A 26,640-nucleotide genomic window follows, 5' to 3' on the forward strand; every position below is an offset into this window, starting at 1 on the left:
TCAGATTAGAAAACAATTAATAGATTATTACATTACTTCGATTACAAAAATGTACACGCAAATAATCTGTAACTAAGAAAAGATTCGGACATTTTTGAAGGGAGCAAGAAATGGAATCATTCGTTGATTCCCTCCAATCCATTTATATTATTTTATTTATTTATTATTTATCTTTTTATTTATATATTAGAAAAAAAACTGAAGACGAAAATGGCGATCAGTGTGGAAACCGCCTCTTTCATATATTCCTCTTCTCTCCCTCTCTCACACACCAAAAGGAAAGAAGAAAAAAAAAAGTTATTCAAAGAAGCAGAGCCACGTGACACGTTCTACGCTTGACTCATCACATATCATTCTTTTGTAAAGCTTCAATTTTTCAAAATTAGGGTTATTGTGTGTATTTGGGCGTAAGCTCCACCGCATTGATATTTGACAAAATCAAATCCGATAGTTTCGATTTTGCTCCAAAGGGGTTTCGAGATTTCACCTTGATTCGTTGCAGTTCGTACCCAATTCACAGGTATGATTAGTCTTCGTATCTCTTAGTTAAAAAGTAACGAAAAAGTCTCCGCCTTTTTTTACCTAAGTTCATAATTGCTTTTGAAATTGGATGTTTACAGCTTTTATTGAGAATGTTTTTGTTGATGGGTCAGAGTTTTTTCTCATCTTATGTACTCAGAGTTAACAAGTCCAGGTTGTTTGTGTGTTGATTACTACTACTACTACATCTTTGGAAACTTGAGTTCTTGGCTATTAAATTGCTTTTAGAAGCTTACAATCAGTGGTATTCAGGGCGGGTTCAGACAGCAGTTTTAGATTCTCCTCCAAGTGAAATTTGAATATCCAATATAACTTGTGACTGCTTTATCAAAACTTACTGTTTCATTAGTGGATCAAAATGTCCTAAATATCTTCTTCTTCTTCTTTTCTTTTTGATTAGGCACAAGGTTTTGTTTGAGCTTTGACCAAGAACCACATGATATGGGCCCTGACAAACACTCGACTCGTTTATTGAATACCCTCAAAATGGAGAGGGTCAGAACGATTCTAACCCATACTTACCCTTACCCGCATGAGCATTCTCGCCATGCTATCATTGCTGTCTTTCTCGGCTGCCTATTCTTTATTTCTTCCGATAACATGCACACCCTCATAGAAAAGTTTTCCCTCAAGTGGTGGTCCATGTACGCATGCCTGCTCGGATTCTTCTACTTCTTTTCTTCTCCTTTTATTGGCAAGACCATCCGACCAAACTACTCCAACTTCAGTCGGTGGTACATTGCCTGGATTTTAGTTGCAGCTTTGTATCATCTTCCTAACTTTCAGTCAATGGGTTTGGATTTGAGGATGAATTTGTCCTTGTTTTTGACAATTTACATTTCTTCGATAGTCTTCCTTGTTGTCTTCCACATCATTTTTCTTGCCCTTTGGTATGTTGGTCTTGTTTCTCGCGTGGCTGGAAGACGCCCTGAGATCTTAACCATTCTTCAAAACTGCGCTGTAAGTTCGCAAACTAAATGCAGTTTTTACCTTAAACTTAAAATTTACTCTCTTTCATCCCTGCAGGTTCTTAGCATGGCTTGCTGCATCTTTTACAGCCATTGTGGTAATCGAGCTATTCTCAGGAAAAAGCCTCCTGGAAGACAGTATTCTAGCTTGTTTTCGTTCTGGAAAAGAGAACATAGGCACAATACATGGATTGCACAATTAATTCGTATGAATAAGCTGAAAGACCAAGTGTGCTCCTCGTGGTTTGCTCCTGTTGGATCTGCAAGTGACTATCCACTGTTATCCAAATGGTTCATTTATGGAGAGGTATCTCTTTTTAAGCTCTGAGTATGATTTATTTGTTCACCCCTTTTTCAAATCATGTTCCTACCTTGTTTTTTTTTCTTTTCAGATTGCGTGCAATGGTTCGTGTCCTGATTCATCTAGCGAAATTTCTCCAATATACTCATTGTGGGCCACATTTATTGGTCTTTACATTGCCAATTATGTAGTGGAGAGATCAACAGGGTAAGTTGCATGAGCAACTTTGGTCTTACATTCCCATGGGCATGTTTTATCTATAAGTTCTGTTTTGCTTTTTAGGTGGGCTCTGACACACCCTCTGTCAGTAGACAAAGTTGAGAAGCTGAAGAAGGAGCAAATGAAACCAAATTTCTTAGATATGGTTCCTTGGTATTCAGGGTATGTCTATGCCAAACTAATATTTCCCTTTATTGCTTAGGAAAAAAGCAAGACACTTGAGCAGGTGCTGATTCCTCTAATTATATATATTTCAGAACATCGGCTGATTTGTTTAAAACTGTGTTTGACCTCCTCGTATCAGTAACGGTCTTTCTTGGCCGCTTTGACATGCGGATGCTGCAGGTATACTTCTTTTCTTTATGGTAATTTGATTCTTCTTTCTGCGGCCAGACATTTATGATAATTACTTTTTTGCTTCTTTCTTTTTTGGAAAATGTTTAGGCTGCAATGACCAAATCTTGTGATGGAACCAAGAGGGAAGAACTTTTATATGACCACCTTGCTAATAAGGACGATTTTTGGTTTGATTTCATGGCGGACACTGGTGATGGTGGGAACTCATCATACGCTGTAGCGAAACTTCTTGCTCAGCCTACTCTCCAAGTCTCGGTGGATGGTGAAACTAGACCGTTGCCTCGGGGTAATGTACTGCTTATTGGAGGAGATCTTGCGTAAGTGCTTTACATATTCTCTAGCTTTCGGCAGTTATAAATGTAACCGCTGATGTCTTTTCGATGTTGTACCTCAGGTACCCCAATCCATCAGCGTTTACATATGAAAAACGTCTCTTTTGTCCATTTGAGTATGCGCTACAGCCTCCCCATTGGTATAAAAATGACTCTATTGCCGTTGACAAGCCAGAATTACCTGAGGGAGTGAAAGATCTAAAGGATTATGATGGTCCCCAATGTTTTCTCATCCCTGGAAACCATGGTGAGTTCCAGGCCCCACCTTCATTTTGGTTTGTTCTCCCATTTCCTCTGACTATACCATTTTTGTTTATTTATTTCCTAGACTGGTTTGACGGACTCAATACATTCATGAGGTATATATGCCATAAGAGTTGGTTAGGCGGCTGGTTAATGCCCCAGAAGAAAAGCTATTTTGCGTTGCAGCTACCTAAGGGATGGTGGGTGTTTGGTTTGGATCTTGCACTTCATGGTGATATTGATGTTGACCAGTTCAAATTCTTCTCCGAATTGGTGAAGGAGAAGGTAACTTTTTTTTATATCATATTCTAGATTATAGTGGCTTTGTCTTTTCAGATTATTCAATTTTCTTAAAGTATAAATATTTTTTCTCAATTAGGTTAAGGAGGATGATGCAGTGATCATTATCACGCATGAACCGAGCTGGCTTCTTGATTGGTACTGGAGCAGCGATACAGGGCAGAACGTGAGGCATCTGATATGCGACGTTTTAAAGTACAGGTGTAAACTCAGAATGGCAGGGGATTTGCATCATTATATGCGACATTCATGTACTCAATCAGATGCGCCTGTCCATGTCCAACATCTTCTTGTTAATGGCTGTGGAGGAGCTTTTCTACATCCCACCCATGTGTTCAGCAAATTTTCAAAGTACTATGGGACTTCCTATGCAAGCAAGGCTGCCTACCCTTCTTTTCATGATTCTAGCAAGGTTAAAACTTTTATTCCTCCAGTTTCTTTACTATGCGTTCTGATGTTAAATGGGAGTGGTTTCTACTGTTTGCAGATTGCTTTGGGGAATATTTTGAAGTTCCGGAAAAAGAACTGGCAATTTGATTTCATAGGTGGCATTATATACTTTATCTTGGTCTTTTCATTGTTCCCTCAGGTGCGTTTTAAGCTCGGTCTTCCTATTTAAACAGTGCACAAGAAAATTGATATCTTATTCCCTCTCGTTCATCAATTGGTTTCAGTGTAAGCTAGCCCACATCTTACGAGGTGATTCGTTTTCTGGACACCTGGAGAGTTTCTTAGGAACAGTGTGGAACGCTTTTGTGTATGTGATGGAACAATCATACGTGTCGTTTACGGGTGTCCTGGTGTTGCTAATCACTGCAATCATATTTGTGCCCTCAAAGATATCTCGGAAGAAAAGAGTGGTAATCGGAGTTCTCCATGTTACTGCGCACCTGATGGCAGCTCTGATTCTCATGTTGATGTTGGAACTAGGCATAGAGATCTGTATTCAACATAATCTACTTGCAAATTCTGGTCAGTCTCCATTCACCATATACTGAGTTGTTTGGGGTTTCAATGACAAAGGCAGTGTCTAATTTGTGACACTTTTGTTCACACAGGGTATCATACGTTGTATCAGTGGTACAAATCAGTGGAAAGCGAGCATTTCCCGGACCCTACTGGCCTTAGAGCCCGTATCGAACAATGGACGTTTGGCCTTTATCCAGCTTGTATCAAGTATCTTATGTCAGCATTTGATGTTCCTGAGGTAATTACTGTATTTTTGTTTTGTGTCTTAACCGATAATCCAATGTGAAAAACCGATCTTGAGTGTGCTTTCATCAGGTGATGGCGGTTACCCGGACCAACATATGCAAAGAAGGAATGGAATCTCTGTCCCGAAGCGGAGCTGTAATATATTATGCTTCTGTCTTCCTTTACTTCTGGGTCTTTTCAACACCTGTGGTGTCTTTGGTGTTTGGAAGCTACTTGTATATCTGCATCAACTGGCTCCACATCCACTTTGATGAAGCTTTCTCTTCACTCCGCATTGCCAATTACAAATCTTTCACTCGTTTCCACATCAAAGAGAATAAAGACATTGAAGTATTCACTCTCGCGGTTGACAAGGTAAAAAAAAAGAAAACACTCTACAGTTGCACCAAACTGATAGTGCTTATGCTAAGTTGATTATCAAGAACCAATCTTTATGTATCATGTCATTGTTGATTTAATTCATGTTTAAGGAATTTTAATGCTGAGTGATGTGTGTATTGATATGAGTTTAGGTGCCAAAAGACTGGAAGCTGGACAAAGATTGGGATGCAGAGCCGAAACAGAGTGGGGTGATGAGCCATAAGAGAGAGTTTCCAAGTAAATGGTGTGCATCATCAGCGCAACAAGACCCTGTTGCTACCGTGAAAGTAGTTGATTATTTCCTTATTCATAGATCACAGAACCAAAACGGAGAATGTTAGATATTGTTCAGTTCCTTGATTGTTCCCCTCTTATATGTATAAATTTAGAAATGTAGTGAATGAATGGGAGATTGATGGAATACATATATATGGCTTTTATAGGTTCTATCATACTTAAACAGACGAGTGATATATAAAAAGAAATGATTTTACTGTTTCTGGGTTTTAAAGTTACAAGTGCCACAACATTCTCTAATAAGCTACAAAGTAACTTTGGCTCTTTCTCTCAATCAATACAACAATCTTATCACGCCCTTATCTTAAGACCCGTCCTAGTATTACAGATCAAGTGAGAACAAAAATATAGTGGATGGCTCCACAAGATATAAAAAAGGGTTAGGGCATTCTTACGAAGAAGGTGCGTATTCTTGGATGGCTGTTGCTAACTTATCCCTAGCCTCTGCTGTCTTTGTCCTTATCAGAAAGGTTCTAGGTGTTACATTGTCGTTGGAATCCTCCTGTTGCAGGTCAGATACAAATGAGAGAAACTACCAAACCACCATGAAAACGCTAAAGAAAAAAGCTTCAGCAGATTCTCATTTACCGAGGAGTGAAATATTGCAACTAGTGCGTTCTTCTGTGCACTCGTCTTGATTCCAGTGTACAGTAGAGCATTAAGAAGCAGCTTCCCGACCTAGTTAACAAAATCAGTTTAGAATCTATGGACCAAAGTTGGAAGTTAACTGTGTATGTGTATTGAAATCATACATCGTTTCGGACAAGAATTGTGGGTTTAGATTCTTTTGTCCCCTTGTCGACGCCTTCTTTGCATTTTATGCAGAGATTCCCAGTTCCTTTATCTTTCCATGCACCTTTATCTGTTGGGTCATTTGACTGCATAATAACATTGATACACAGGTTATAACAACCAATTACTACAGTCACAGCAAGAACAGATCATCAAGGTAACTAAAGTAGAGAGAATAAACTCTTATACAAGCCTATGACTGACACCTAAGACGACTTTGATGATGACACCCTTAATTGTTTGCATATATACGTGATGCCCATATCCTCTTCACGGTTATTCATATTACTTTGATTATTACCTTGACATAAAGTTTGCATTTGACTTCATGGACCACAGTAACACCCTTATCTTCGGTCTTTCTGACAGATGGGCTGCTCGGTTGAGGTTCTTCATCTTCTGCAGATTTGAGAAAGAAGACAGGTAATTCACAGCATAATTTTTCAAAGACGAATGGTTATGAAGCAGGAAGAATAGTGATAAGCTCACCACCGTCTGCATCTTCTGGGGAATCCCGCTTTGTAGGTATGGACACTCGGAAACAAGGAAATTAGAGGTTAGGTCTCTGTGACATAACTATTGTCCAGAAAATGATTCTTTAAATGGCAAAAGTATCTAGATACCTCCGGATGAAAAAGGACTTTGATTATTAGAAAATGAGAAAGAAGGTTGGCTATTGCTTTTGACTAGACCAAACTGGCCACTACTAAAAGATCCAGTTTGGCTATTGGATGCTAAACCAAATGGACTGCTGGAAAAATTGGAAGATTGATTGGTGGAGAAGATGCCAGGTTGAGTGTTTGAAGCAAAGAGGCTGTTATTTGAAGCTGGTTTAACGTCGTTATTCTCGACTTCACCCACCTGTTTCTTCTCTGCTCCAGTAGATTCAGGGGATACATTATCCCCCTTTCCCTTACTTTGTTTTAGCCAGTTGACAACATCTTTAAACTTTTCCTGCAAGAGAGAAAATGGACGTGAAGTAGTGAAGTAACCAAAAGAAGCACGACACAGCAATAGACAAAACCATACCCTAACCAACTATACTTTTCATGTTGTGAAAAAAAAAGGTATCATGATGTAACTGTAGAATATTTATTACCAGAATGTTGGAAGCATGGCTAATGTAGTCATTCATCCCATCTTCCCAGAGTTCATCAGGATGATTCTTCAGCTGCATTTGCACCCAACTGATTGATTGTACATTGAAGCATAATTAGTTTCCTTGTTCAAGTCATATAACGAAACAAACAAACAAAAAAAAGGGTAATATGTTTCAATTAACTATATAGAACACCCAACAAGTACAAAGATAATAACTTAATTTTTTTTTCAAAAATTCACCTTACAAATTGATTATTAAGAGCTCTGACATGCTTCCTAGCTAACTCAGCTCTCTGTTTATCCAATGACGCCGAACTATGCTGAGTAGTACCAAACAAGGTTCCTTCCACTGGTTTTGCATTCTTAAACTGAATATGAGATTGAGGCCACAGATTCAGTTCCAATAAAAGCTAACCCTTAAAATTAAAAGAAAAAATTAAATAATAAAACAAACCAACTGGTTCAGCTACTACTTGGATTGAAAGATGGAGACTTTATATTCATACAAGTCACCCAATACCTATAGAGAGCTTGCTAAAACGTTACTAATCAAGAATACCTAAAGTGTTAATTTTTTAATCTGACTTGTTAACGAGAAAAAAAAGGAAGAAGCTCACGGGAGATTGGTTGGCTTCGGGAAACGATTCGGAAACAGCGGCGCGTTTGAGTCCCCTCATGATTCAGTAACGGCGTTTTACTCGGCGGAAGGAGAATCTAACAAAAATGAGGCAGCGGGTAAATGGGGGAATTTTATTTAGGGTTTTATTGTGCCTTTCTTCAAATTTTAAAAAAGAGAAGAACAAGAAAAGATGATCTTTTGCGGATGCTTTTCCCCAGGAAATATGCCTTGTTCAATACTGGCCAAAGTGAGATTTTCTAAAATGTTGTTTATTAACAATTCAATAAATATTTATAATTTATTTTTTTAATTTTATTATATATATTTTTAATATTTTTTTGAGAAATTGTCACAAATAACACATTCATAATATCACTTTTCATATTTATACTAACCACTTTTACTTTCACTTTTAATGAAAAGTAAAAAACAATTATACCCTTACGGTTAACTAATCTAGACTTAGAGCATCTCCAACCTCACTCTATTTTTCACTCTAAAATAGAGTTTAGAGTAAAAAATGCTCCAATGGTACTCTATTTCTCACTCTATAATAGAGTGAAAAATATGTTTACTCCAAATATAGAGTAATTTGTTTTTTTTTTGTTCATCACTCTATTTTCTACTCTAAAATAGAGTACCATTGGAGCAAACTCAAACTCTATTATAGAGTTACTCTATTTTAGAGTAAAAAATAGAGTAAACCATTGGAGATGGTCTTAGAGTTTAGAATTGAGGGGTGGGGTAGGGTTTTTGGAATATAAAATTTAGGATTCTAATAAATATATAAATAAGTACTTCAAAAATATTAAAAAAAATTATTAATAGACTTAGTTATTTTCAATACTTTTATGTATTTTCGGATAAAATATGATAGTTTGGATAAAAATACTCAAACAAAACTGTATATAATGAATATTTTTGGTTATTTTTTGGTACTTTTAGATAGTTTGAATACAAAATTTTTGAACCAAATCGGATAATATAATTACTTTGGGTACTATTATCTGAATCCGTTTCAGATACATTGGATTCAGTTTTTTTCAGGTCGCTCTAAAAGCAAAGAGTGTAGCTACTAACAACTTATTAAGCCAAACAACCGTTAGAAAAAAGAAGGTAAGCTAGACGAACATCATTACAAAATCTGCTAACATAGGAAAATCAATCACATGTTCATGTTTCATGTCTCCCACAACAGATATTCTCAGATTTTTTTTTCAAAACTAACAAACTCTAAATAATTAAATGGTAAGATCTACAAAAATATAGGCCAACGCGACGACCAACCCTTCACAAAGCAAATCACCTTCAAAGTGCCACCTTGCCGTAATAAACAGAGCATCAATGTCTTTTCAGGAGGAATGGAGGATCAAGCTCTTAGGCAGGGAGGAGATAACAAGAAAAACCCACGGTTAATCAATATGAAAAGTTTGAAAACACAGTCATAAACCGTTAACTTTCGCTTTCTATGTTTTTGTTTTGCAGCCGGTTTAGAACTGTAACCATGGTTGAAGTAGAAATTTATCGAAGCTCAACAAAATCATTAGGTATCCTTCTTCCAGGTGGATACAAGGATTGACCGTCCAATGACATTAACACACACACGCTATATTGTGTATAACCGTCCAAGACTTATCTTACTCTGCTGATTAAGTTCCTGGAGAAATATCTAAGAGAGTTTATTCATTTTTGAGTTATCATGTTGTCTTAAGGAGGTGTACTCCTTTTCGTGTACAAAATCCTGTTACCTTTTAGTTTGTTTCTCAACGATATTGGATAGGTTAGTTAGTGTTGATTTACTCTCCCACATTTGTTGTAGGGTGGTGCATGGTTATGCATACCCAACAAACAATGCAGAATGCTACAAGATTTTTGAAAAGAACGAGCCTGAGCAGCTTTCTTTTTGTGCCAGTACTGTTATATGTTTTTTATTCGTTCATTTTCAAGGTCGTGTGTCGGAAAATACTTATTTTAAGTGACTATCAATTACATGAAAATTGTTGCTTCTTTGACAATTTCTTAGGGGGTTGGTGATGTTTTGTTTTATAGTATATATTCTAAAACAGGGTAAGTATATATTTATGACAAACATGAGTCTAAAGTGCATATTTTGGTGGATAAGATGGACGAATTTATTTCTATTATGTCAATGCCAATTGAATCAATGTTATTAGCTGTGAATTCGAACTTTTTGGTATTTTCCATTTCTTGGGATGATACGAGGAGTCAAGTATTTTCTTCATTGGTTACAACCCTTGTTCGGAAACTCGCTAGGCGCTACGCGTGCGGCGAACCCGGGCCTAGCGAGTTATCCAAAAATCGGAAATAAATCGGGGAGTACTCGGGGATTTTTTTTTTCTGATATTTTAGCCATAGATGCGTATATATATTAAATATGTTGAGTAATAACGAATGTATAGCGTGGCCTAATGGGTTGAGTCGTCTATCTTCGGCCAAGGAACCCGGGTTCGAATAGCAGGTGGTGGTATTTTGCTATATTTTTTCGTTTTTCTTTAATAAGTGTTAAATTACGCTTTTACCCTCTTCTTCTTCAATCTGTAGATCGAGTTTCTGCAACACTTTCATGGCGTTTTCAAGCTTTTTTCTATCGTTTTTCACCATTTTTCCTTCGTTTTATGCGGTAAAGTTACTAGATCTACTTAAAAACATCAGATTTCGAACTTAAAACCTAAGAAAATCATTTTCCGTATAATACAACCGAATCGTTGCAAATCGCCACGCTCACCCACCGTATCACGTTTACTCGGCCGCGGAATCGGCCAGGCGGGCGCGTTTTTGAACAAGGGTTACAACGGTGGCAGGTGTGGAATCCGCTATTGGGTAATAATTATATATATATTTCTTGGATGAATTAAAATAATTATAATTTGGGTAATATTTTAACCATTATGTATAAGAAATGTTTTATGTGATTTGGTTTCTTAATTTAAATAATGATAAAAATATATAGTAGATAGTTTAAAATAAAAAAACTTATTCAACATTAAGAGATCATAATGTTTCAAATAGATAATCAAAAATAAAAAATATTGACCGTCATTACACCTTTTTTGAAGTGGTTTTACTGTTAAGGACAGTTCATTAATTTTGTTACACTTGCTCACACATTTGAACCACTTGTAAATCATATTTTTAGAACACACGTTTTGTTATTTATTTCTAGAATGGGAAATTTTAGGTGGAGCATCCATGTTGGCATGAAAACCACTTATTAATCCACCATTTATGCTCCGACTGGAGATAGCGGATCAGCGTTGTGGATCTAACGGATCAAGCAGAATAAGTGTGGATCAAGTGTTTCGAGTGGTACAAGTGTGGATCAAGCGGATCTAACAGTTCAAAACATATATTTGAATGGTGAAAGTGGATAAAAGTGGTCCAAAGTATTGTAATACATATAAAATTTTATAATACTATTTATTTCATAATTAAAAATACTTTATAAAAAATATTCAAAATATAATAGAAAATCGAAATATATATTATTCTTTTGAGTTTTAAAATTAAACATGTATCTGATTTTGGATGATTTTAAAATAAATATATTTTGATTAAAAAAGTCGTGTAAAATAAATTTTAAATTATTTTTCAAGGAATTGATTTGTTATTTAATTTTGAATTAAATTAAATTATTTCTAAAATAGTTGTTTTTGACTTCATTGAATATTACAAAAAATAAATAAATAAAATATATTGTCATAACTAATTCAAAATATCTCCTCATTGAATATTTTTGAATATAATATATAAACTCTTATAGATATTAAATATATATATATATATATATCAATGTGTAAATTTAATATTGATGTGAATTATTAATTTAGTTTATTTAATATTATGAAAATATTATTTACTTAAGTGTAAATATTAATTTAGTATTGTTATTATTATTTTTAATTGGATAGAAGAAATTTTATCAAGATAATATACCTATATATAGATTATTAAATAACATCATAAAATTATTTCATTTCTAAAAATTATATATAGTACAAGCGGATAAACTTAACTACTTGTAAATATGGGTGGTTAAAATGCTTCACTTGCGATCTAAAAATTTAGAACAAACAATAAAAGTTTTTTTTTAAACAGTCTAACTACGTTTTTCACAGAAATACTACCTTTTTGTTGAATGGTGAGAAAAAAAGTGGATTCTAAATATATCTGTTCCCTCCACTAATTATTCATCTCTCACTCAAACGTTCAAACTCAAATTGTAAATGGTTCAACCACCTTGCAGTAGAACCATCTTTAGTTCCTTTTCCCATTCAAAACCTCAGTTTCGAATTTGTGATAAATTAACCATCTCAAATTATAAGTTCTTAATATAGAAAAAAACATTTTCTTTTAGTTATTTCAACATTTCAAAAAAAAAGATGTTTTAGCTATCAATAATATCATGATATAGTGGCAATGATAAGTGTTGTCAATGGTTTTTACAAAAAGGTTGATGATAGTAATTTACAGTGTTCTAAAAATAGGTTTAGTGGTGCCTATGCTCCGTCTTGTAAGTAATTCGAATGTGAACAAAACGATGCATTCAAAAAATTGGTCTATGCTTCTTCCTAAACATCAATCCGATAATCTTTTATAAGACGCCTAATCTCCACCTAACGGGTTTTTGAACATTGATAATTTATATGAGTACAATAGACATCACTTGACTATTCTTATGTTAAACACATGTTTCGTTTTTCTTTTAACCAGGAGGTGTCTGACAGTCCAAATAATCTTCTAAATCCGGAACTAGATATTGCTAGCACTATATATGGGTGTAAATCCATGTTCTAAATAACAGACATCTAGTCAGATAAACGGATGGAGATACAGTCGGCAATGGAAGAATGTGGTGAATCAAACATGATCAGCATAGTCCTATGGTGAGATGCAATTTACCAGACTAAAGCGTGGAATATACGAAATTGCCGTGAAATAAAAAAAGTCCAGATCAATTCCTTGTTGAAATAAATAATCATAGGCTCATTAAGAAACTGAAATCGTGTCTTTAGGAAAAGGTGGCATCCATTGATTGTGTAAAATACTATAGGAAAATAAAAAAAAAGATTTATGAACTAAACACATAATGACTACGGACTCTAACTCTCACTCTAGACTCTTAAGTTTGAAAAACAAATGTATAAGCATTCCCCTTATGTCAAACAACATATAGTTTTATTCCGATATAACATATTTCTAATACATTATGAAATCTAATCTTCAACAAAATGTCAAAATCTCCCCCCCCCCCCCCCCCCCCCCCCCCCCCATATAAAAAACTATTTATCACGAAGCTAAGTTACTCATAAATTCATCCACCAACAAAGTGAAGAGTCCATTAGCCAAATCTTCAACCACACACTCGCTCTCGTCCTCATTAATGCAACCCCATTTCATTTCCTTCACATAAACTTGTCTCATCTCTCTAACTTCCCAGCTCATAAACATCTCATCTTGTCTATCCATCACCCAATCTTCTACTATTTTCACCATTAACGCCTCTTCTTTTGGCCCAATATTATCTTCTTGAAAATAATCTAATAATAGATTATCCGCTACGTTAGAAGCCAGTAGTATGTTGTTTGTTTCACCGATTGTTAACTTCACCAGAGCAAACAAGCGGTTTGCTCGGCTTTCTGATTCGTCCTCTTCTGTTTCTTGAGTGTGATATGAGTACTCATCTTCTTCACTCTCTACTTGCTTCTCTATGAATTTTTCCAGGTTTAGTGGCTCTAGACGTACAAAACCATTAAACCTCCTGCTTTTTCTTGCAGCTTTCTCGTATGTATCTGCGAATATTAAGCTTATTAAGTTAGTTCTAACAACATATTTTCATGTAGTTTATAACATATTTGATGAATAGATTATTGATAAAATTACCTTTTTGGTGGGAAATATGATCAGTGATTGCATCTTCTTCATCATCGTCATCATCATCTTGAAAAGGACACTCCAGAATCGATATTGGACTAAGTTGTTCCTTTTCTTCATTCACACTTTCCTAAAAAAATTGCAATTAAAATCAAATTAGTTTCAAATTTGATCACACAACATTACAAAAGAAAAAAAAAACATTACAAAAAAATATCAAAAATAGAAAAAATAGTCACAACAGAAACAAAATCATATGGCAATAATAAGGTGACGAGAGTCAACCATTGCCATGACCACATCATGTCTCTCTACCTATCTGTCTCTGCCCCCATACATTAATTATGGTCGGATCCTGCCTTTTATCTTGATTGATATTATAAGTTTTTTTTTTTAGTTGATTGAGATTATAAGTTTTATATTTGAAAATATCATTTTTGTGTTATCAAATCCAAGAATTAATCATCGAAGATTTCTAAATAAATTTCATGAACGTGGGTGCTAAATTAAGAATCATTCTTAGATATTATAAGCATTACAACTTAAATGTGTTAATTTATGCATAATAACCAAACTAATAATAGTTTCTTATGAAATTGTGTACGAATATTTTTGACCTTGAGAGTAATTAATTGCGTACGTGTAGTACCATGAAAAAAAACTCGCGGGATCATGTGCCGTATAATCCGCATTAGAAGCTACGTATGAAAAATCTCAGCCCTCGATTTCATCACTAAACTAAATCCTACACCACACGTGAGTTGCACGCGTTACCCGACAAGTTTCAATATATGACCTATTTTTTTATTTTTGTTTAATTATCATTAAAAAAAAAATCAAATGCATTCACACTGTACAGTTGTACACTGAAGTCCCGAAAGAAAACGATGTTTTAACGAACTAACCTCTCTGTTACACATGCTGTTGCCGTTGACAGATGATCCGTCACAGTCACGTGCGTTTAAACTCTCTTCGCTCTCAACCACGGCGTCGTTTCTGGTCGACACTTCTTCAGCTTCACCGCTCGTCGTCGTTGATGAGACCGATGAAGAAGAAGACTGCACAGCCTCCGACGACGACGAGTTCGTGAAAAACACGCTACCGGAACTCGACGAGTCACAACCGGAGATAAGTTTCTCGGTGGTGATGACCGCCGCAGCTTCGGAGGCCGAGAATGTTGCTGCCTCGTCGGCGACGGCGGAGATTTGAGAAACCAGATCGGGCGGTTGATCTAAATTCTCTTCGTCAGGGAAAAACGCGGCGGATATCCACCATTGAATCTCTCCGTCTCCGAGTTCGACCGTTACTTGACGGCGAGATTGACTTACCGGTTTTCTCCAGAAGCGTTTGCTCAAGAGCCGTTTAGAGAAACTTCTAGAGAAAACGCCTTGTTGTTTCTGATCTCCTTTCCGTGACGTAACGGTTGCATGGAATGGTATAAGTTTCACGGCGTTGAGAAACGCCGTCGAAGCTTTATGAACGGCGTGACTTATGGCCGTTCCGCAACTCGTACGGCTTCTTCTAGTGAGACGTGGCTTGTGGTGATGATGATGGCTCAATCCTGACCGTTTGATCTCAGCGTCGAGGAGACGACGAACGGTGGATGATGATGAAGGAGGTTGACGACGAGGGAACGATTTGAAGCCGTTGGATGAACAAGAGCTGAGGTCATCGAGTAAGTAATCTCTTAACATCAACGGCTTTAAACGTCTCTTGCTTGTGGAAAGACGTTGATCAGAGGAACAGGTAATCGACGCCATTCGATTTTGAGCTTCTTGTGTTTGTTTTCAGTGGTGAGATTGAGAAAACAGTCAAAAGATATATAGTGAAGTCTGAAGAAGCTTCTATGTGAGGTGTGTGATCATAAAACCGAGGCTTTTAATTTTTTTTATAATTAATATTTGAATTTGAAGTTACGTTTATTTAATTATTAATTGGCTTAGATTTGAAATCAGAATCTACTAATTAAGTAAGATTTAGAAGTGAGAGAGAGACCAGAAGTTGACCTTGTAATAAAACAGGAGACGAGATTCATGCGGCTAAAATACAGTTTTTGCCTCTCACGTGTGTGTGTGCACGCCAGTATTTCGAACCTCTACCACTACAAGAAAACATGGGGATTCTGATGGCCGAAATCGTCAGAAATTCGTCGGAATACACTGATTCTGACGAATTTCTGACGAACCAGTCCGTCGGTATAATTTCGTCGGAAAAAAAAGATTCGTCGGAATTTCGTCAGACCTTCCGACGACTTTCTGACGAATACCGAGAAACGTCATTCTGACGAACTTCCGACGATATTCCGATGCGGACACACGAGACCAGAGTTCATCGAAAAAACTATATACCGACGGAGCACGCCCCTCGGACAATACCGACGAACCGAGTCCTCGGAAAATACCGACGGATAATGGTTCGTCGGAATTTCCGAGGAACCATTTCCGTCGGTATTTTCCGAGGACTTCGTTCGTCGGTATAGTCTGATGCCCTCAATTCGTCGGAATATATCAATTTTAAATACGAATTAATTTTGCATTTTTATATATATTTTTATATTAAAAATTAATTAATAAATAAATAAAATCTGAAATTTAAAACCAATAATATTATAGAATTTAAATTCATACAAACTGAAATAGAAAAAAAATATTCAGAAAGTTAAAAATTCATACAAACCGAAATAGAAAAAAAACATTCAGAAATTTTTAAAAAGCAGAAAAAAACTAAGAACTCAAAGACATCAAACGATCTAGCTTCTGCATTATCTCGGCGTTGAACTTCTTCTGGAGCGGGAGCTGGAGCGGGAATATATGCGGGAACCGAGTTTTGTTCGTGAGACGATCCCGATGCACGGGAACTGCTCACCGAAATACATCGAAGACGGGCTGCGGGGCGGGGTACATCCTCAGACCTAAAAAAAAATTAATACATCAAAAATCTTTTCAAATCATTTCTATTTTTAATGTTTTCATTTATATATTTACAAAAGGTTTTATAAACGTTTTAAAAAAAACTACTAGACCTTTTATTATACATAGTTTATTACTGGAAACTTATAAAAATTATAAAAATTATAAATTTTTTTATTATATATGATTTATATATATATATATGTATACAAAATTATAATTTTTTATAAATATAGAAAAATGTTGTTAAATATTTTTAAATTAAAAAAAAACATTTTATTATACATAGTTTATTACTGGAAACTTGAAAAACGTTTTTAAAAATCAAAAAACATTTTAAAAATAGTAAAACGTTTTGAATTTTGACAAAAACACAAAATAATTCCAAACCAAAACTAAAACAACAATCCAAACAACAATCCTAACTTATATATCCTAAACTATCCATTCAATCCTAAAATTTTAAATTAAACAACCTAAAATCCGAGATCTAACTTCCAAAACCCTAAAAAATTGAGATAAAACAAGGTTGGGATGATTCTTACATGATTTGGGGTTTGGGGAAGAGATATGAGGGTGAGAAGAGGATTCGCCGGTGATGGGAGCTCGAGAATGGTCGGAATCGCCGTGAAAGGGAGAGAAATCGCGGAAAGGATTGAGAGAGAGGCGGAGGCGGAAATAACGAAGAAGAAAGAAGAAGGGTAATTATATTTAACGTTTCCGACGGACACAGATTCGTCAGTATTCCGTCGGGATCATTAAATATATACCAATTGGCGGTTCGCGAAAATTTTCACGCGGTTTGGTTTTCCCGGGTAAATTGAAATTCCGACGGAGTTGGTGTCCGTCAGTATATTCTGACGGAATACTGACGACCTTTTCCGACCGAATTCCGACGACATAGTGTTTAGGGGTTGATTACAAGTTTCTAAATGCAAAATCTAAATCTTTGATAATATATATAGTATTTGCATAAAGATTTATCGATAAAAATGTTTTTATAACACGATTTTACACAACAACATTTTTTGTAGTGTAAGATTAGATGAATATGATTGTATAAGTATATGAGTGTTAAGATGAGATGTTATGAAAACAATGATATGCATACATAAATATTTTAATGAGTTGCTATATTTGAACGGTTGCGATCTAATACTATGCTAAACACTTATTATGTATTATTTTCATAGTTTTGGCATCTAAATTTATAGATTTTTATGTTTGAAATTTTTTAGAAACACATGTCCTTGGTAATTCGTCGGAATATACCGACGACATTCTGACGAACTTGTCTAGTTCGTCGGAATGTCGTCGGTATATTCCGACGAATTACCGAGGACATTTCCAAACTTCAATGGAACCCTTTGTCGTCGCTATGTCGTCGGTATTTTGCGAGGGATTTCCGACGGAAACATGGTTCGTCGGAAATTCGTCAGAAAATTCCGACGGAATACCGACGACGGTAACAGTTATATATGTTAATCGGAATATCGTCGGAAGTTCGTCGGTATATTCCGACGAATTTCCGACGACTACACCGGTTATATATTTTATCGGAATGTCGTCGAAAAGTCGTCGGAATATTCTGACGAGTCATTTTTCCTCGGAAATTCGTCGAAAATGACCGACGGAATTCCGACGACTTCAAATTTTTTGTTTTCGTCGGAAAGTGGTCAGAAATCCGTCACAAACGTCCGACGACATTGTAGTCCGTCAGAACCTCCGTCGGAATTCGGCGTGTTTTCTTGTAGTGTACGTCCTTTCCTCAACACACTTTTCTATTAGATTTACGACAATTTATGTTTTTAATATATACCTATTAGTGTATTTTCCAGATCCATATTAGCAGGTACCAACTGTTACATCGAAACTATAATAAATTTCTGATTTGTTTATAATCGATTTTGTCTCTAGTAGTAGGTATTGTGACCGATAATGTCGTTGCTGTGTTACACCAAGAATTGTGAAAGGATTAGAGCAGTAAACCAAGTTGTTTGAAAAAAAACAACAACTTATAAGAAAAAGAAAAATTCTTTTAAATAGATATTTTAAAGTTTTTGTTATAAAAATAGCTGTTATTTTTAAGTTTTTGTTACAAAAATAGCTTAAGAAAAAAATGACCAAAATAGTTTTATTTTATTTTATTTTGAAACTCTATCTTAAAAATCAAACCCTTTAACTCTAAACCCTAGATTTAGATTAGTTAAACTTAAGATAAAAATATATTTTTATTTTGGTCACTGAATGCTATTTTTGTGAAAATAAACTTAAAAAAACTATCTTAAGAAATTTTTCTAAAAAAATGTGAGTAAAACAAGAGAAAAATTAGTCCAGACTTATTGTGATCAAATGTCGAATTGGTTCGAGAAATGAGTGTGGTCGTCTGCTGATCTTGTGTAGATTTGGTAGATTTGCTTTTATAATAAACAGTTCAGTATATATATATATATATTATTTTTTTGATAAAGGATTTTACTTCACATATATTTTTTGCTTCTATATATAATATATTGGATAATATTTTGTAAATATTGAGTATGAAAAGATATTCTCAAAGTTGGTAGAAATTTGTTAAGTTTCTTTAATTTCAGTTTAATATAATTTAAAGTTGCAATTAATATCTATTGTATCAGATATTGGGAGGGTAAGACAAAATTATGAAAAAAACACAAGAGAAAAAAATTAAAATAATATTAGTAGACTATTGTATCAGATAATTTTCTAATCTGAAACTTATATATATATCTAAAAAATGTAAAAAATTTCAATCAAAATCTGAAACCTTCAAAAATTTAAATTTAAATTTACGTTAAAATAGCAAAGCAAAACATAGTTTGAATCTATAATTTTATTTAAATATAAACACAAAAAATACATTTAAAATTTATAGATCTAAATTTTAAAATTCTGAAGAGGAAAAATGAAATTCATTAAAGAAAACACCTGCAAAAAAAAAATACTATGAAAATATAAAAAATTAAAATTATATTTTAATAGGCTTAAGCTGATTTGAGCTTCCTAGCAGCTACTGCAGCTAGCTGAGCTTAGACATTCAACTGATTGAACTAGACTTGAGCTCAATCCAGCTGGTTTTGCCAGCCAAGCTTGGTCCCTTAACTCAGTCAAGTTCATTCTTATGATTCCCTTGACCTAGTCACTAAGGTCTATTATTTCCAAACTTAACTCTTCTCTCGAGACCGTGGAACACTTGCTTTAATGTCTTTTGACTGATGTTTGTTTCCTCTGTAGAAGCCGGTAAACCGGACTGACGTAAACGGTAAAATAAAAACAAAGTTAAGGAAACAGACGAATATAAAAAAACAAATACAAGGACGATAAGAAATCGTATTCACAAACAAACATGGAGTCGAGATATGATATCTTTCCTTAACTCAAAATATTCGTTCCGTTAGTGAGACGAGACTGTACGAATATAGAGTCCCAGGATACAACAATGGCATACGAATCACGCCTCACTCGTGATCGACCTATCGAACTATAAACTCTACAAAATACTCTCGTATTTATGACTTACGCTAAGGGATTTTTGCTGTTGGTTTTGATACGGAAAAAAGTTAGAAATGAATGAAGAGGAGATGTGATATTTAAAGAGACGGAGAAAACCCACTTCCTGCAACAGCTGCTGCACGTGGGCGAGAATCTCACGGAGATCGAGGGAAGTTGAGTTGCGAAACTTATGCCCCAAGACTCTCTTATCTCGTTTAAAACTTTCGAGAGGATAAAATGCATGACGTTTTTATTTTCTGGACAAACTACTTATCGTTTTAAATAAAATTGCATGTTGTTCCTGAAATGAAAGGCAAAACGTTGAGCTTAACTTGGTCCAAAAAGAATCTTATTGGGCCGGAGGCCCTCCACCAAGACCCAAGACCCAAGCCCAAGCCCACGCTGAACCGAGCCGAGTCGGCCGGACAGCGGCAGCGGCGCGCGCGTGGAGAGCCTTCACCTCTCTCCAAGCTGTTTACACACTCATAGCACATGAGCTTATATATATTGCTCATTTCTTTAGCTACTCCCCGATGTGGGATGTTTCCCATATCTCTTCATTAAAGCCAATAGGCTTTTCCTTAGGCTTTTCCTTATTGCCATGAGGCCCATTTCGTTTTCACTTCATACAATTATTTAAAAGCCCATTGATCTTAAATAATTGATCTAACAATCTCCCACATGAATATAAATGACTCTAAACATATGAAGACTCGATAGACTCTTTAAAACTCTACTTATTCTAATCTTGACTAGACTAGACAGACTTATCGAGAGTGTTTGCAAAAACTTTACTGTGTTTGAGTTGGTGGCATTTTAAACCTTAAACCAGTCATAGTTAATATATGTCGGGTTTACTCTACCAGAAGATGAACATGATGTCTTGAACCAACCGATATGTAGACCGAGACAACAAGCATAACACAACTTTATTTTCTCGAAGAACTTAGTTCTCTATTGTGTCCATTGTGGCCCTGAACTATTCCTGGTTTTCATGAGTGAACTTAGAGAATATAGCCTTGCAATCATTCTCCTAGAAACGGCCCCATTTCACACTCATTAGGTGATTGACCATGAAAAGTATTGAGTAATACTCTGCTTTGGAAGCTATGGAATCATTAAAAGCTTATGCTTATCCTTCTCACACTTGTTAGCACTTTTATCATCTTAAGAGCTGGGAAGAGACTTGTCTCAAGTGCTTTGGTTAGATTCAGTTTGATTTTGTTTTCCCTTGGAACCTACATCTTGGGATCTCCAGTCATGATAGGTAGGGTTGCAATCAAACAACCTCATTCGTTATACGCTTTAAACCCATTCTTTTTGATGATTTAGCAACAACATCTCGTGGCAAACCTTTTGTAAATGGATCCGCTAGGTTCTTAGCCGATTTGATGTAGTCTATTGTGATTACACCAGTTGAGATAAGTTGTCTAATGGTTTTATGTCGTCTTCTGATGTAACGAGATTTACCATTGTAGAGATTACTCTGAGCCCGAACTATAGCTGATTGACTATCACAATGTATGCGTATAGCTGGCACATGTTTCTTCCACATAGGAATATCTTCCAAAAAATTTCTAAGCCATTCAGCTTCTTCTGCTGCTTTGTCTAAGGCTATGAACTCATATCACATAGTGGATATGGCTAACACTGTTTGTTTGGTAGATTTCCATAATATTGTTGCTGCTCCTAGTGTAAAGACATATCCACTTGTGGATTTTGAGTTTTTAGAATGTGATATCCAGTTCGCATTACTGTATTCTTCTAAAACTGCTGGTTATTTACCATAGTGAAGCCCAAAATCTTTGTTGTAGCACAAGTAATTGAGTACTCTCGTTATAGCTTTCCAGTGTGTATGACCTAGATTACTTGTGTATCGACTAAGTACGTTTACTGCATGCGCTAGATCTGGTCTAGTACAATTGGTCAAGTACATGAGACTTTTGATCACACATGCATACTCATTTTGTTAAACCGCTTCACCTAAATTCTTTGTCAAGTGCATTTGGGGATCTAACGGAGTTTTTGCCGTACTATTAGAGTAATTTTTAAATCTCTCTAATATTGTTTGAGCATAATGAGATTGGATTAAGGTAATTCCATTTGAATTTCTTGTGACTTTAACCCCGAGAATGACATTTGCTAATCCCAAGTCTTTCATCTCAAATGTCCCTTTGAGCATGTTCTTTGTTTGATTGATAATTTATTTATTGCTTTCAATAATGAGTATATCATCTACATATAGACATAGCAAAACATACACATTTTTGGTTGTTTTGTAGTATATGCATTTGTCACATTTATTTATTTTGAAACCATTTGACATCATTGTATTGTCAAATTTTTTGTGCCATTGTTTAGGAGCTTGTTTAAGCCCATAAAGTGACTTCACAAGTCGGCATACTTTGTCTTCCTCTCCGGGAATGACAAAACCTTCAGGTTGTTTCATGAAAATTTTCTCTTCTAAATCACCATTTAGAAAATCGGTTTTTACATCCATTTGATGGATTTCTAGGTCTCTTAAGGCTGCGATTGCTATCATCAGTCTTATTGATGTTATTTTCGTTACTGGAAAATATGTATCAAAATAGTCAAAGCTTTCCTTTTGTCGGAATCCTTGAACTACAAGCCTAGATTTGTATTTTCCACCAGGTTTTCGTGTCATTATCCATTTATTTCCTAATGCTTTGCAGCCAGGTGGTAAATCTGCTATGTATCATATATAATTTTGCATGATAGAATCAAATTCACTCCTGACAGCTCTGTTCCAAAATGGAGCTTCTGGTGAAGCAATGGCTTCTGTCAAAGTTTTTGGAACATTTTCGAATAAAAATTCCATTAGGAAATCTTTACCCAAAGTTTATTCCTTTCGAGCTCTTTTGCTTCTTCGAGGTTCATCTTTTTCTTCATATTTCTGAAATATCATTTATAGAAATCTCGACGTTTGTCTTATTTTCTGAGTTCTTGTCATTGTTTCTTTCTTCTCGAGTTCGTTTTGAACCTTGTTTTTCCTTGTATGGAAAAATATTTTCGAAAAAAGATGCATTTCTTGATTTTATGACTGTTTTTTCATGAATGTCTGATATTTCAGATTTATGTCATTACTATTATGTGCATATCCGATGAAAATATAATCCATAGTTTTAGGTCCTATAGTGACCATTTTTGGTGGCGGTACCGCAACTTTTGCCAAGCACCCCCTCCCTACGAAGGTAAATTACCTTTCCATAATTCATATGGATTTTTGCCAGTTACTTTGTGTTGAATTTTGTTGAGGATATAATTAGTGGTAAGCAACGCTTTCCCCCACATGTTCTGGGGTAACCCAGATTCCTGCAACATTGCATTCATAATCTCTTTTAATGTTCGATTTTTGCGTTCAACAACTCCATTAGATTCTTGTGGGTAAGGAGCTGTAGTTTTTTGGATTATTCCATGTTCTTTACAGAATGCATTAAATGGACCATCATACTCGCCTCCTCTGTCACGTCTAACTATTTTAATAGTTGTTTTAAGTTGATTTTTGACCTCAAGTTTAAATTCTTTAAATTTTTCTTAGGTTTAATCTTTGCTATGTAATAAATATACATAACAATATTTTGTGCAGTCATCTATGAAGGTCACAAAGTATTTTTTTCTGCCTCTAGTTTGTATGTATTTTAAAGCACATAATTCAGTGTGAATTAAATCTAGAGGTTTGTTAGTTCTTTCAACACGAGGTGATGGTGTTTTTGTGAGCTTAGCCTGTACGCATACTTCACATTTTTGTTTACTTGTTTTGCATTTAAAAATTAGATTTAAATTCATTAATCTTTGTATAGATTTGTAATTTACATGGCTTAATCTTTCATGCCATATATTAAAAGACTCAACCAAATAAACAACTGGCTCTTTCTTATTCATTGAAACTTTTGGAGCTATAACTTTCGGAGAGACTGTCATTAAATTCATCTTGACAAGTCCATCCTTAACATACCCATTTCCCAAATACATCCCATTCTTCTTAATCACGAGCTTGTCTGCCTCAAGACTTGTGGCGAATCCATTCTTGATGAACAAGGTACCCGATACCAAGTTCTTCCTCATGTCAGGCACATGCTTCACATTCGTCAAAGTGACTTCACGTCCAGATGTTATCTTCAAAACCACATTGTTGTGGCCTTCAGTCTTGGAGACTGCAGTGTTTCCCATGAATAGTTTCTCCAGAGTCTTGTTTTTCTGATAAGTGTTGAACATCGCCCTATCAGTGCAAATGTGGGTGGTCGCTCCTGTGTCATACCGCCATTCCTTGGGGTTGCTGCCTTTAACCATGTTGTCCTCAGTCACCATTGCAACGAGATCCTCCTCAGTGAGATTCGTTTGATGCTTCTCATCTTTGATCTTACTACGACACTTAGCAGTCATGTGTCCCACTTTGTGACAGTAGTGACATTTTCCCTTGAACTTCTCCACATTTGCATCATTGATTTTAATGCCTTTGTTCTTGAAGTTTTTTCCAGAAGCCTTTGAGGGCTACAACAGTTTTGGAAGGCTTGGCAGGAGAATGGGTGTCTGCCTTTCCTTTGCCTTTGTGCTCAGTCATGTAGACACTATGCTCCTTAGCAGTGACCTTGTCAGCAGTTCGTTTTTTGCATTCCATCTGAAGCCTCATGATGAGCTCTTAGAACCCTTTTTCATCTTGTGCTTCAAGTAGTTCTTGAAATCCGCATAGCTTGGCGGAAGCTTTTCAATGAAGCTGAGAGTTGTGAATGTCTCGCAGATGGACATTCCTTCAGCAGCGATTTCATGGCAGATGAACTGAAACGCCTCCACCTGGTCCATGATGGGTTTTGAGTCAACCATTTTGAAGCCGTGGAATTTTGAAACCACATACTTGTGGCCGCCAGAATCCTCACCTCTATACTTCTTGTCCACTGATCTCCACAGCTCCTTCGCAGTGGGAATCTCACAGTAGTTTTGGTACAATGGATCGATGAGGCAACCCAAGATGTATCCTTTGCAGACAAATTCGGAATGCACCCAGATATCAACACTTGCGAGAATGTGCACATCATCAATCCCGTAAGGGACAAGAGGCTTGTCCTCCTGGATGAATTTCTCCAGCTTCAGTGTTGTGAGGAAGAATAACATCTTCTTCTGCCACGTTTTGAGGCTTTTGCCCTCAAACTTGTCTGGCATCAGTCCTTAAGTGAACACGCTAGGTACAGACGGAGTAGTTTGAACTACCACTGGACCACTTGTGGTTCCTGAAACTGAATCCGTCTGATAAAGACCATCACCGAATAGGCTATGGCGTGTGGTTTCATCAGCAGCATTACCCATTGGAAGGGTAGTTGTTGTTGTTTCTGCAGCGGTTGACGCTGTGATGTTTCCAACATTTGTCACTGTTGCATCAGTTGCTGCAACGTTGAGTGGTGGGGTGTTATTATCGTTCGTCACTATTTTTCCTGTAGAGAAGAAAACATGAAGGCGAATCAGTACTCCATTCAACACATAACATATTATTTTAAAGAAAAATAATGGTTTTAAAATCGATGGTCATTTTTGGTGTTTGAACCAAATCATATAGATATTATTCTGGAAAAACGTTTTGCAAACTCGATTAGAAAAGTGTTCGCAAAAACTGTTTTGTATAGATTTAGAATGTTTCATAAAGTCGCTTAAGAAAGCGGTTATGGAAATGATTCGTATACTTTTGTTTCAAGAATCGTATATAAAAAATGTCTCACGATAATGCTACAAAGCAATCCGCAAATCGTTATGATATAAATAAGAAACGTATCGCGGAAGTGCTAGAAAGTAAATCGCAAACACAGTTATGAGATAAGAACAAACATTTCGCGGAAGTGCTAGAAAGCAAATTGCAAACCCTATTATGAGAGAAGAACAAACGTTTCGCGGAAGTGCTAGAAAGCAAATCGCAAACACGATTCCAAAACCCGTTTTTATTAATTGTTTCTCAACCCAATTAGAGCATTAACCATAAAGCGATTTTGAGTTAAGATTGTAGAAGCCGGTAAACCGGACTGATGTAAACGATATAATAAAAGTGAAGTTAAGGAAATAGATGAATATAAAAAACAAATATGAGGACGATAAGAAATTGTATTCGCAAAAGACATTGAGTCGAGATATGATATATTTCCTTAACTCAAAATATTCGCTCCGTTAGTGAGTCGGAACTGTACGAATATAGAGTCCCAGGATACAACCATGGCAGATGAATCATGGCTCACTCGTGATCGCCCTATCGAACTATAAACTCTACGAAACACTCGTATTTATGACTTACACTAAGGGATTTTTTCTGTTGGTTTTGATACGAAAAAAAAAATAGAAATGAATGAAGAGGAGATGCAATATTTAAAGAGACAGAGAAAACCCACTTCCTGCAACAGTTGCTGCACATGGGCGAGAATCTTGCGGAGATCGAGAGAAGTTGAGTTGCGAAACTTATTTCCCAAGACTCTCTTATCTCGTTTAAAACTTCCGAGAGGATAAAATGCATAACGTTTTTTATTTTCTAGACAAACTACTTGTCGTTTTAAATAAAATTGCATGTTGTTCCCGAAATGAATGGCAAAATGTTAAAGTCAATTTAGTCCAAAAAGAATTTTACTGGGTCGGAGATCCTACACCCAAGAACAACGGTCACGCCGACCCGAGCCGGCCGATGCTTACACAT

At 35.8% G+C, this 26,640-nt stretch overlaps 3 protein-coding genes across 6 annotated transcripts; 1 reads left to right on the plus strand and 2 right to left on the minus strand.

Moving 5' to 3' along the window:
• Nucleotides 1-211: 211 nt before the first annotated feature.
• On the plus strand, nucleotides 212-5,331 carry LOC106393376. The gene is made up of 15 exons (XM_048774842.1): nucleotides 212-520; nucleotides 941-1,500; nucleotides 1,567-1,815; nucleotides 1,901-2,016; nucleotides 2,092-2,190; nucleotides 2,286-2,373; nucleotides 2,473-2,702; nucleotides 2,780-2,964; nucleotides 3,046-3,245; nucleotides 3,340-3,672; nucleotides 3,748-3,849; nucleotides 3,935-4,232; nucleotides 4,319-4,467; nucleotides 4,545-4,829; nucleotides 4,988-5,331. The coding sequence occupies exons 2-15, from the start codon at nucleotides 982-984 to the stop codon at nucleotides 5,174-5,176; spliced, it is 3,042 nt and encodes a 1,013-aa protein (XP_048630799.1). The 5' UTR covers nucleotides 212-520; nucleotides 941-981; the 3' UTR covers nucleotides 5,177-5,331.
• Nucleotides 5,309-7,903, minus strand: BNAA02G21600D (nuclear pore complex protein Nup50). Of its 4 annotated transcripts, none has more exons than XM_013837431.3 (10): nucleotides 7,643-7,900; nucleotides 7,266-7,393; nucleotides 7,024-7,111; nucleotides 6,548-6,878; nucleotides 6,414-6,458; nucleotides 6,226-6,323; nucleotides 5,885-6,010; nucleotides 5,721-5,810; nucleotides 5,528-5,634; nucleotides 5,309-5,448 (listed from the first exon to the last, which is right to left on the minus strand). In XM_013837431.3, exons 1-10 carry the CDS (start codon nucleotides 7,700-7,702, stop codon nucleotides 5,424-5,426), a joined length of 1,098 nt encoding a protein of 365 aa, XP_013692885.1. In that variant the 5' UTR covers nucleotides 7,703-7,900; the 3' UTR covers nucleotides 5,309-5,423. The 4 variants fall into 4 exon arrangements, with proteins under 4 accessions (XP_013692885.1, XP_048630800.1, XP_013692886.1 ...); XM_048774843.1 differs by having other exon boundaries at nucleotides 7,271-7,393; nucleotides 7,643-7,899; XM_013837432.3 differs by having other exon boundaries at nucleotides 5,309-5,634; nucleotides 7,643-7,903.
• Nucleotides 7,904-12,917: 5,014 nt separating this feature from the next.
• On the minus strand, nucleotides 12,918-15,886 carry LOC125604469. The gene is made up of 3 exons (XM_048774861.1): nucleotides 14,442-15,886; nucleotides 13,546-13,666; nucleotides 12,918-13,454 (listed from the first exon to the last, which is right to left on the minus strand). Exons 1-3 carry the CDS (start codon nucleotides 15,294-15,296, stop codon nucleotides 12,952-12,954), a joined length of 1,479 nt encoding a protein of 492 aa, XP_048630818.1. The 5' UTR covers nucleotides 15,297-15,886; the 3' UTR covers nucleotides 12,918-12,951.
• Nucleotides 15,887-26,640: the final 10,754 nt, after the last annotated feature.

Source organism: Brassica napus, unplaced genomic scaffold (genome assembly GCF_020379485.1).
Source record: "Brassica napus cultivar Da-Ae unplaced genomic scaffold, Da-Ae ScsIHWf_55;HRSCAF=95, whole genome shotgun sequence".
NCBI classification, from domain to species: domain Eukaryota; kingdom Viridiplantae; phylum Streptophyta; class Magnoliopsida; order Brassicales; family Brassicaceae; genus Brassica; species Brassica napus.

Bases quoted from the DNA above. Each gene is read 5' to 3' on its own strand.
- LOC125604469 (XM_048774861.1), bottom strand. From the start codon at position 15,296: ATGGCGTCGATTACCTGTTCCTCTGATCAACGTCTTTCCACAAGCAAG. The intron at 13,667-14,441 runs GTTAGTTCGTTA...CAATTTTTTTAG, and splicing joins ACAGCATGTGTAACAGAGAG to GAAAGTGTGAATGAAGAAAA. The intron at 13,455-13,545 runs GTAATTTTATCA...TAATATTCGCAG, and splicing joins TCATATTTCCCACCAAAAAG to ATACATACGAGAAAGCTGCA.
- LOC106393376 (XM_048774842.1), top strand. From the start codon at position 982: ATGGGCCCTGACAAACACTCGACTCGTTTATTGAATACCCTCAAAATG. The intron at 3,246-3,339 runs GTAACTTTTTTT...TTTCTCAATTAG, and splicing joins CCGAATTGGTGAAGGAGAAG to GTTAAGGAGGATGATGCAGT. The intron at 3,673-3,747 runs GTTAAAACTTTT...TACTGTTTGCAG, and splicing joins CTTTTCATGATTCTAGCAAG to ATTGCTTTGGGGAATATTTT.
- BNAA02G21600D (XM_013837431.3), bottom strand. From the start codon at position 7,702: ATGAGGGGACTCAAACGCGCCGCTGTTTCCGAATCGTTTCCCGAAGCC. The intron at 5,635-5,720 runs GTAAATGAGAAT...GACCTGCAACAG, and splicing joins TTGCAATATTTCACTCCTCG to GAGGATTCCAACGACAATGT. The intron at 5,449-5,527 runs GTAAGAATGCCC...CTGTAATACTAG, and splicing joins CAAGAATACGCACCTTCTTC to GACGGGTCTTAAGATAAGGG.